At 38.2% G+C, this 11300-nt stretch overlaps 1 protein-coding gene and 1 long non-coding RNA gene across 12 annotated transcripts; both read left to right on the forward strand.

Moving 5' to 3' along the window:
• Nucleotides 1-4848, forward strand: LOC111949091 (uncharacterized). 11 transcript variants are annotated; one of them, XR_013650791.1, is made up of 10 exons: nt 1-141; nt 659-764; nt 906-977; nt 3101-3188; nt 3304-3809; nt 3892-3974; nt 4100-4184; nt 4262-4378; nt 4460-4546; nt 4689-4848. XR_013650791.1 is itself a non-coding variant. In XM_078935655.1 (6 exons), exons 2-6 carry the CDS (start codon nt 715-717, stop codon nt 3484-3486), a joined length of 252 nt encoding a protein of 83 aa, XP_078791781.1. In that variant the 5' UTR covers nt 1-141; nt 659-714; the 3' UTR covers nt 3487-3505. The 11 variants fall into 11 exon arrangements, 1 of the variants encoding a protein (XP_078791781.1); XR_013650790.1 differs by having other exon boundaries at nt 4460-4848; XR_013650792.1 differs by lacking the exon at nt 4262-4378.
• A 1757-nt stretch (nt 4849-6605) lies between these two features.
• LOC144986917 (uncharacterized) lies at nt 6606-10969 on the forward strand. Its single transcript, XR_013650798.1, has 4 exons — nt 6606-6727; nt 7980-8117; nt 8537-8666; nt 10292-10969. It is a non-coding gene; the product is annotated as an uncharacterized LOC144986917 (long non-coding RNA).
• The last annotated feature ends 331 nt before the right edge of the window (nt 10970-11300 follow it).

Consider the following 11300-nt stretch of genomic DNA (forward strand, 5'->3'; position numbering starts at 1 on the left):
CATGAAGTTGTTTGTTTGTTACGTTCAACTTTTCCTCAAAGGATCTGAAAGCGTCTGATCTTTTCCATTCATATATGCGGGCTGACGTGGGTCACGTGACGTGCCTTTCTCTTTTTTTCCTGTGGAAAATCTCGTAAAAAGGTACGTTGCGATTTACTAATTTGTTTTATTTACATTTCTAGGGACCCGTGTATAGGTTCTCTCGTTCCGTGTTGCTGTTGCGGCGATCAGGCTATGATTGACATGTGACAACAAACCGGAAAAATGTTGAGTTCAGGGACGGACCAAAGAGTTCTTTAAATTGATTTTTCTGCATTTTAATTTATTTACACTATGAGTCTAATGGTGTGTGATAAAAAAAACTATAAATATTATGATAAATGAGATGAAACAATTATTTTGATGGATTTTATAAAATATTAGGATCTATTATATTCTTTTTTCTTTAACTGTCAATTTTTTGACGTATCTCATATATTATAGTATTACAATGAAGTGCTCTAATTTATCTGTTAAAAAAGGTTTCATCACTGTTTCCTGTAGTAATTCTCAATAATGTTTTAAATAGGATATATTAAATAGGATATATTATCTAAAGTAAACAGGCTTCTAAGCCTTCAATTTGCCCCAATTGACATGAAGTGCGCATTTCGAAAAGCCAGTGAACGCAGCGTCATACGGGCACCCCCACCCCACTCCCCCGGAAACCCTCGGATGAACCCGCAGGAAGGCGCGCGGCTAAAGAACTCTTGGACAGCTGGAAGGTGGGCGATGCTTTGAACTTTTCTCTGTAGAAATGTAATGTTTAGATTTGGGAAACCAGAGATGGGTTTTTAGTAAAAACGTGTTGGCTGTTTAGGATAAACGTTGAATGACGAGGCGTTTTTCCATCTTAAATTTAAAAGGCCGCAGGATCACGGTGAAGGCCTCTTCTGTATAGAGGACGTGGGCGGAAACGTCACGTGGTCTCCGCAGAGGTAAGTTTCCTTTTGGGTCATTTAGCCAGAAACGGGGTCTGCAGCCCTTTAAACTGCTAAAGAGCCTTTCTAATGTCTCACTGTCCAGAACTCAGTAGGACACACAAGGTGTCTCTTCAGCGTTTAGAAAGTCAAACACTCATTTGCATTTATGTTATTTTGGAAACTGGATAACTACTGGGGTTTACAAAAGCTTTTTTTTTACACATTGTAAATTTTATGTTGTTAGTACATCTCAGCCAGTATTTCTTTAAGGGCCTATATCATGCAACATCAACGTTTTAAAATTTTAAAGTGTATTATAATGTTAATTCCTCACAAAAACTAATCCACAGCAGTATTTTGATCCATTCACGCATCTCTCAGCATTCCTCTGAAACCCTCTGAGCACCAGCCCCTCCCAATTCACAATAAGAGGGTCCTCACATTGTGACGTCATCATAAGTGAGGAGCAGCCTCTTCTAGGAAGAGCCTGTGCAGCTAAAACCGCCTCCAGGCTAACAGACACGCCCACTTTCTCAATGGAGCTAGTGGTGATCAGCAAAATGCTTTCATTGCACAATATTCACATCCATCTTTGCAAAAGTTTGGATGGAAGAAACGCAGAAACGCTGCAGACGCCGACTCTAGGTTGATGTCATGAAATAGGCGACACCCACAAGAAGAGAAAGGCGGAGCCTCAGAGATCGAGGAAATAGTTTATTCTAAATGGCTAGCATGGTATAGGCCCTCTAAATTGTGCGTATTGACCTCAAATTGATTTTTTTAGGGTACGTTGTCAGGTTTAAAAAAATTCTTCATAAATGCTGGAATTTCTTAAAATATTGTGCATCACCGCTTGATAGATTATTGAAGCATTATGGGTACTGTAGTCAGGAGCCTGGCACAGTAATACTTTGCTTCAACTGTTGAGTAGATCACCAAGTTGAGTAAAGTGTAAAGTTTGACTTATCTGACTGTTATGTTTTGCGTGATGCGCTGTGTCGTCTGAAAAATAGGATATTTGTTTGAATTAAAAACATTTTTATTTTTTGTCAGAGAACCGCAAAGGGGGGGTCAAGGAGCCACATGTGGCTGTGGAGCCTCAGGCTGCAGACCCCTGGTCTAAACAGTTATGGCTGATTTGACTGACCACATGTATTTATCCTAGCATTGTCAACAAAGTTAAAGAGCCGCTCCAATGGAAGTCATGTTTTTAAGATCAAACATTTTTCTCTTTATTGAGAACATTAACAAAAATATAAACACATACACAATAATATAAGATTAAAACTGTTTCTGAGTATTTATTCAAATCTCAATGGATCAGGAGAAGATGAAACTCATTGTCTCAAAAAGCTTATAGTTGTGACGCTCTAACTGCCATGAATGGGCCAAAGTCTCTACTCCGCTCCAATTCTGATGCATCCACTTGCAGACAAATACCGGTAGATCCATTAATGTCCTGAGTTCCCTTGTCTGAGCTGGTATCTGGCTCAAAAGTGTACACATGGATAGCTCCAATGTTGCTCATTGATTTTTTTTTTTTTGCTATGCTAATGTCGGCTAGGGCTTGTGAGGTGCTATAAGCTAGCGGGAGAGAGAATTAACAAACGGTTTATGGAAAATTAGCAGAGGCAAACATCTGCACCACAGCTCTGAGGTGAAATTCTTATGAGCTGCTGTGCTGCAGAAAAATGTCTTAAAAAAAACAAAATGATCGTAATTAAAAGAAACACTGGGAACGATTTTATAATAGCTAAAAATTCTGTTGGAGTGGGACTTAAAGTTCCACTCCAACAGAATGTCTGATTCCTGATTCTTGTATGTGTGCATGTATGTATGTATATACATAAAAGAACCACATGTTTTTTTCCCTTTCCTCTCTCAGACTGGTCAGTTATTTGGAGACAACATGTACAAATAGTTCCTGGACTGATCTTCTGCTAACTTTGAGATGGAGAAGCTGTCAGGTTCATCTGTTTCAGGGTCCTGCATGCTCTCCCTCCATGTTGGCTGTAGCAGTGGATGGAACTTGCTAAATGTACTGTTTTGAGAGCCAACTGGGGTGTGTAAAATTCTTTTCCACCTACATTTTTGATGGTATAAATGTTTTTCTTATGTAAACTTTTCTGTTCTTTTAGGCTCAGTGGTTATTTGGAAGATGCGTTTTTGACCAAAAACACTGTGGTGACCTCCTTTGTGAACTGCATTCATGGGGAAATAGAATATGTAAGGTTATTTTCATGGCCTCTTCCTTAAGAAAATGAACATGCCTGCATATATGTTTTATTGTATTTTGTGTCATATCATCATGTTAATTTACGACATTTATTTGTTTTGATAGAATCCTGGAGATGGGAGATGTGGAGCAGGTAAGTTTGTGGCAGCACCAGAGTCCTCCAACAAGTCTTCTGGCAAAGTAAATGAGGAAGGATCGCAGTCTGCCATCGTGGAGTTTTGCTGAAAGGCCTGAACACGTTCCATCCATGCATCCATCTTCTTCCATTCATCAGGAACCAGGTTGTGAGGGCAGCAGTCTAAGCAAAGATGCCCACACTTCCCTCTCCTCCAGCTCCTCTTGGGGGACCCCGGGGCCAGCTGAGAGACGTAGTCTCCCCAGCGTGTCCTGGGTCTCCCTTAGGGCCTCTGCCCTTATTCCTGTTGGAGTTTTTTTCTAACCCCTTATGTTTCAAAAGTTTGCAAACATACATTTTGGTTGAAATGATGAGGATCCGAGGATGAAATCAAGAAGGGACAACATCAGGGAAAGGGACTGAACCGACTGAACCGACTGAACAGCTTCCTCTCTTCACCAGACACATGTTCCGAGTACATATGTGTCAAAAACTGGTAAATACTCATTGAAGATGCATCCTTTTTGTGTAGTTTGTTTTCTCAGTTTAATACATTTTGATCCTTTCATTCTGCACAGACATCCTCGCCGTTCAGGCCGGTGGCTGGAACAAGCGGAAGTCAGAAAAGCTGGAGCAGACGTGACCAGAATGATACCTCCAGGTAAAGACTGTGGTAATGTTGTAGATAAATGTTGGCTTGTTTCTTTCATGTTACTCTCATGCTGTTGATGTGGAATATCTCTTGATTTCTTCAGTATTATTAATACATTAATCTCTTCCCACAAGGACCAATCAAAATGACCCAGAGAAAAACACTGAAGGGCTTTGTCTGAGCATCAGGAAAACAAGAATCAGCTGTCATCAACATATGGTAAAAATCTTTTGTAACCCTTGTGCTATCTTGTGACCCCACCCTCACATTGACGTGTTCTCCCTACCATGACAAAGGTGGATAAAGGTGGAAAGATTTCATGTAATCCATGGACACCAGTGAAGATCACAAATTATTGAAGAAAAAAGGTTCAGAGCACTGTCTAGTGGGTCTAGATGACCCAACTCCCAATGGTAAAGTGCCTAGGATAGCACAAGGGTTACACTTTCTAAAGTTGTTGCATAACTGATCAAGCATGATGTGATGGATTGCAGGTTATGGTGCCATGGTAAAGAACTAAAGGCTCTATGATGTCATGCTGCTGACCAGACTGTGGTTGGTGAAGTCCAGCAGCACTGCAGGTCCTTGAAGTGTGGTTGAAGAGCTCTCCTCCCAGCTTTTGGATGGTTCTGCCCCACACAGCCAGGAGGTTTCTCTTTGTGATCTGCATGGATGTCCAGGGCTTGTGGCATTTATGTGTTTTCTTCTTCATTTCATTTTTAGGCAGCACAGAGTCATTGATGGAGAGAGAACATGAGGGACTAATTGTCTGCTGAGGAGGAGACTTTCTGCAGTTCAAGCCCCAGCTCCACCCCTAAAAAAAGGCTTATATGAAGGAAAACCTCATTTCATTTTTGTACCAATAAATGACTTTTAATTGAAATGAGAGATTTTTTTCTGAACTGCACCAATGAAGGGTTTTTCAACCTAAATTTCAACAATTACATTGTTTTTTACCTCCGTTCAAGTTTCTACAACACTAGCTAAACATTTCAGTGCTCACACCTGTGCTGAAGACACTTCTCATTTTAACTCAAACGTTTGGCCTTTGATTTGTATGTCCAACACCTTAGAATGAAACACTGACCTATTAAACTCATATAATGTGCTATGCATCTCCAAATCCTTTGTCAGGGTACAGACTACATTTTAATTGTAGCAAGACTGAAGTAAAATGTAACAAAATGACAATGAGTTATCTTAAATTAGGGGTAAATGACATGAGAAATTAAGAATATTAGAAGTGTGGAGAGAAATGTGTGTTTATCAGTATGTTAGCTGCAGGAAGGGTGCTGTCCTTGACACGTTCCTTTACTCAGACAGGATGACAGGTAGGGAAGGGGGTAGCCGATGATCTGCTCCAGTATCTTCAGCACAGAAGCTTCTGTTGCTCTTCTTCAGTTTGATCTGAGAGCCAGACCATGATACAGTTGGACTGGCTGAGCGGTAGGTTGCTAGCAGCTTCAGACGTGCTGATGTGCTTGTTGATAACGTCCTGGATGTTAGGAAACCAAGTTAGATCAGCTGAGATGGGGATGCCCAGGAAAGGGAAGCTGTGAACCCTCCTCTGTGCCTACTATAGTCCAAGATGACTTTCATGGTCTTTTATTTGCCGATCAGCCTTACACTATACAGTTTCCGCACTTGTCTACAAAGTTCACCTCAGTGACCTTTAATAAGTCTTTGTTATTGGCAAGTTAATTACTTATATCCAAGACATGGAGATGTGGGTCCAGTATGAGCAGGATTTGGGAAATGGCAGTTGCCAAGAACTCACATGAAGTTTCAAGGTTTTTCCCTTTATTTGGAGGAAAAAAAGTTTTTGTCCTTTGTTTGTTGTGCAGAATTGCAAACCTAGAAAGAAATCAAGTTGAAAGAATTTATATAAATGTATTTGCCCTTCTTTTGACCCTTCTACATCAAGAATATTTGGTGGCTGTTGCTTGGCGACTGTGAGATCTCTCCATAGGATTGACATGGGCTGGGCCTCTCAATGACCTTGATATGATTGTTCTTCAGCCATTCCTTGGTTGCCTTGGCTGTAGGTTCTAGGTCACTAACCTGTTGGAAGACCCATTCATGACTGATTTGAAGGGTCCTGGCTTAAGGAGGGTAGGAAGTTCTCACTCAGGATTTTCCATTAATGGCTCCATCAACGTGGTGACGTAGCTCTGTGCAGAAAAATAGCCACAAAGCATAATGCTTCCACCTCCATGTTTGACAGTGGGGAAGCTGTTCTTGGGGTCATAGGTAGCAATTCTCTTCCTCCAAACCCAATGGTTGAGTTGATGCCAAAGAGCTCAGTTCTGAGCCAAACATTCCATTATGCAGAATAAACTGATAAAGCAAACCCTATTTTTCAGTGTGTGATTTTCATTTTTTCATAAATCTTGGGAAAATTTAGATGATAAAAGTAATAAATATATGAAAACAGTATAATACAGTAAATATGTAAATATTTGATGTGATGAACAATGCTTATCTGATTTAGACCCAACATGGAATATTTTATATGACAGACACACATCAAGTTGTGTTATTTAATGCACGTAATTTAGACACAAATGATAGAAATGTTAGGTTTATATGTCAAAGAGGCCATGTGAAAATTTTAGTGCAAATACGCATGCGTGCGCGCCGTGCACATTAAGCCACCCCACCCCCACGTATCCGCGCGCCGGTCGGTGGGTGTTGGGCGTCAATAAAGGTAATCTGGTTGTCGCGCGTTCTGCATCTCTGCACGAGCTAAAGAAGTCTCAAAGGTAAGAAATGTAAACACAAGAGGCAGTAATGAAAATACTTTATGGTCATCTGAATGTATTTTCATCTGACAAATGAATGCAGCTGTTGTTATCACTGTGTGACGGCAGAGCGGTGCTGAAAAATACGGCCTCCATCGAGAGACTGAACGTAACACGACTGCAGGTTACTATGATCGTCATAGAAAAATGTATTAATTATTTGTTTCGACTGTATAGTTATTGTGGTGGAGCAGAGGAAGGGAGGTTTGTGAGAATCGGGGTTACATTAGCTAATGATTATGGCAGCGCTCGCGCCACCGCCGGTTTCCCGGCAAAAAAAGCAACAGTAATTTACTGACATATTAAAGTGTTATGATTGACCTATTTAGGGTTTTTCTCCAAATTTACACAAAAAACGTTGTAACAACGATCATCTGGACTTGGTTTTGTAAATATTTTAAAACAGTCTCTGTCTCAGAGACCTGGACTGACTGACTCCTCCCCCTCACGTTCCAAACAGGAAGTACCCGCTGGCTCCAAGGAGCCAAAATCCTGTAGACTTCTAAAGAGAAACAACAGCTGTTAGTTAGTCATTCTATGGGTCAGATTAACCATTCTTGTTGTGATACCCTTTTCAACATGTTTTTTCTAATTCCAGTTATTTGTTTTACAAAACTGTTTCTTTATCACAAGTTATTCAAATTATAGACTGACCAACAGATGCCTCAGTAATAGCATGTGCCACCTTGAATGTTTGTTTGACAAATTCCACCAAGCTCACTTTCAGTGGAAGCAGTGTGGACTTTCAACAAGCTTACTCCTGATTGGCGACAGTAGTTGCCATAGAATTGATACTCAGATCAATCACTGTCAACTGGCTCCAACGTGGTGACGTCTTTATCACAGAGAAACGACGACAGAATTGAATTTGTTATGATGGATCTGGAAGGAAATGGGTGACGTCACACTCGCTCAGACCTTTTCTCTGATCCAGTCAAACTGCTTTTTTACCAGTTTTATTCCAGAAATCATTTTGGATAAGAGGAAAGACATCTTCAGCTCAAAACCAAGTCTTCATGACCTTTTTTTATAACTTTTCTTTTTAAAATTCAGAAATAATAACCTGCACATTCTTACAAAACTGTTAGACTTCAATTGCTACCTTAATTTAATTGTAAAACTAACAACCATTGTCATTAATATGGCAATATTTTCCCCAAATCTTATCAGAATGGGGAACTGGACACAAAAATTCTGCTTTTCCTATTTTCAGCTGACTCTGCCACGAGGCTCGACAACTTCTTGCATCAACTGTGATCGCTGTGGCCACCAAAACATCCAAATGTAAGGCGGGCTACAAAGATTTCAGGCCAAAAGAGAACGCCTCACATGTGATGAAGTGTCTGTATTGGTATGTATTTACCATCTGTGACTCAGAGTCATTAACCAATTGTCGATCTGTTCACAGTGTTGTATGATAATTTAAATTTTGACGATGACGATACAAAAATTGCTGCCAAACCTGCCAAAAAGTCCCGCCTCTTACCACACACATGTTGTGCCCCCTAAGTTGCCTTAAGTTCCCTGATCAAGCAGAAACGTGCTTTGACTGGATGAAGGCCTTGTATCAGGTATACTGGTAATAATAATTTTACATTCACCTCAGTCTGTTGTTGTTCCTCATTATTCATGGAAGCTTGATGACACCACATCTTCAATCTGCATAAACTCTAGTTTGATTAGAAACTTTCATTTGTGAACCGTCAGCAGATCTGGTCATGTCTCACCAAAACAACCACACTAATCATTTTATCATTTTCATCCATTAAGGTTGGAAAAACCAGCAGCCCTCCAGTGCTTCAGCCGTCCAACCATCAACCGTTTCAGACATCCATCCTCCCACCACTTCAGCCCCACAGCCGTCCACCAGTGTGCCAACTTCTGACATTTTACTATCCTGGTACAATCTTATTTTTCTGCACAGTTAGCAAAAATATGTTTTTTAAGATATTCCTGTGTTTTTTTATCCTCAACAAATGTTTCTCCAAAGAAATGTGAAAATACAGAATTATTCATCTGGTGGTTATTTTTACACTTTTCCTCAAATCTTTAATAAGAAAGAAATAATTCAGTTCAAGTTTACTTTAGCTTTTCTTTTTAATGGGCATTACAGTTGATATAAAACATATAACATGCAATTAATATGCTTTGTAGTTAAAAACATTTTACACACTATTAAAAGATTCTATAAAATATTATTTAAAAAGAATCCTTTCCAAGAAAATGTTGACTACCGTATATCTTCCCATAGTAGCCCTGGCGTTTATTCCATCACAGACAGAACAGTGATGGTTAATGGGTTTATTTTGCAGCAAAACTTCATCAAGAAATGTAGACAAACACCAGCAGATGAACATTTCAGGATTTATTCAAATGATGAGAATATTGGATTGTGTTCTGATCAGCACTGGCTGTTGACGTTTCTTTTCTCCTTAAAGCATCAGCCTCCGTATCAAAAATCATGTTGGTTGTCATGAGGATCTCTTTCCTGGAGACACGCCCACCTTTCCGTCTTTGTGCAATAATTCATGTTCAAACCAGTTCTTCTAATTTGTCGCTTTTCTTTGCATTTCCACCAGTAAAAAGTAATACGACAAAATACTTGCAGAATTTGTAAAGATTTGGATTTTGTATTATTAATTTGCCTTTTTTAGTCTTTTATTATAAAATAACTATGCATTATTACTTTATTTTAACTAACACATTTATCTTAGTTCACAGTAGTCCTCTTAAACATCTCTTAAACAAGTTTACACTTTTCATCTTTCAGAATGCAGCCGTGTGATTGGAGGAAAAGATTAATATGCAATGAGGACATTTAAAGAAAAAAGGAGCAGTTTTTATTTTACATTATTACTATTTTAAAGTAGAACTCTAATGTATATAAATGCTTTTTTATTAATTTGTTTGGCATATTTACTGTGTTAGAGTTCTGATGATTGTTTTGAGTGGTAAACGTTTTTATTTTATTTATGAAACCCAGATGGAGTTAATGGAGTGCTAGTCATGTTTTATGTTGTATATATTATTAATGAATTTATTTATTTATTTTGAAGTGCCTATTTGCAAGTAAAGAAGCCGGGGTTATGGTTAAAATACGTGCGGACAATCCAGCAACTTGCCTCTTCAACATGAATTTCCATCAGTTTTTTTGCTTGGTCGCAAATAAATAAGTCCAAATAATAATCAGCCTAATTTGTTTTTTTGTTTATTTAAAATTATATAAATCTTTTCTAATTTTGTCAATAAAAGGACAAAAGGGGTAGATGATGGATGCATGTCCAAGTTTTGTTATTCATGTTCTACAAGTTGTTAGATATTGATTATTTGATGCTTTTGTGCTATGCATTAAAAATCAATGTAGTAATGTAATTATTCATGAATATTTGAATAGTACTAATATTTCCTACAAAGGATAATTGACACTAATCAAATTAGAAACAGTCGTCCTGTGAGCACTGAGTGAACAAACTGTAGCCCATCGTCTATCACTGTTTGATTGAACCTTCTCTACTTTTCTTGCAGGGGGGGGTCATGGCCTCTACGCTGGATTCCAAAAAAGAGACAAAAAAACCCCCGACCTCAACCCCCACTCTTAGTCAGACATGTTTATTTTTTTTATTTACAATAATAAATAATATACTATGTACATTTATTTTGTTTTACTTTTTTATACTTAGTTTCCTTATTTCCTATAATATTTATTAGTAGTTGTTGTTTGTTGATGTTAGTTCTTTTTAGCCCCTTTTATGTTAAAATAGACGTAAATGATCCAGATGCTGATATTCTAATATATAGACAGATTTATGAATGAATTATTCTCAACAGAAGTTCAACGCTATTGTGGTAGCAGTTTGACTGTTTTACTGTAATCTGTCGTGCCTCACCCACTGTCCATCCCATAAAAAAGAACAATTCTACATCATTAACCTTTTTTTATTTTTATTCATATGGCACATTCATAAATACAAAGTTATAAATCATACCCCCCATTTTTCTAACTTTATCAATGAGTTCAAACAAAACATGAACACAATAAGAAACTCTGACAATAAGAAAGCATTTAAAACATTCAATCTGTGCGTCAGTTTCAATGTTTTTGTGAAAAATTTCATAATAATCCCCTGGTTTGTTTCTTTCTTGTTGCTTTTTGGAATTGTTGTTTTGAATTGTTACAGTCAATAAAGTTTGAATAAAAAACAACTGCAATCTGTCACGCGACAAGGTACCTTCGCTCTGAAAAACATTTGATTTTTTGTTTCTTTAAGTACCTGCAAAACAAAAAGTTTGCATTAGTAATGGAAACATTAATTTCTATAAAAAATAAAAATAAACACCTGTTTGTCGCTGGGCTTATTTTTAAAACTTAATCTTCCCGATAAACGTGGGACTGGGAGCAATCACAAAACCAGTTTAGAGCCAAACGTCTTTTTTTTTTTAGTATTTACAGTGTATTTCTTAACTCAACTAGTTGATGTTGAAAAAATACGCTTGCATGGACGTTACGACAGAGTACATCGGTCCCTAGAAATGT

Source organism: Oryzias latipes, chromosome 17, assembly GCF_053564925.1.
Source record: "Oryzias latipes strain Hd-rR chromosome 17, Olatipes_Hd-rR_3.1".
Taxonomy (NCBI): domain Eukaryota; kingdom Metazoa; phylum Chordata; class Actinopteri; order Beloniformes; family Adrianichthyidae; genus Oryzias; species Oryzias latipes.

Excerpts from the sequence above, each read along its gene's own strand:
- LOC111949091 (XM_078935655.1), top strand. The coding sequence starts at position 715 with ATGAACCCGCAGGAAGGCGCGCGGCTAAAGAACTCTTGGACAGCTGGA. Across the intron at positions 765-905 it reads AACTCTTGGACAGCTGGAAG|GCCGCAGGATCACGGTGAAG; the intron begins GTGGGCGATGCT and ends TAAATTTAAAAG. Across the intron at positions 978-3,100 it reads GTCACGTGGTCTCCGCAGAG|GCTCAGTGGTTATTTGGAAG; the intron begins GTAAGTTTCCTT and ends CTGTTCTTTTAG.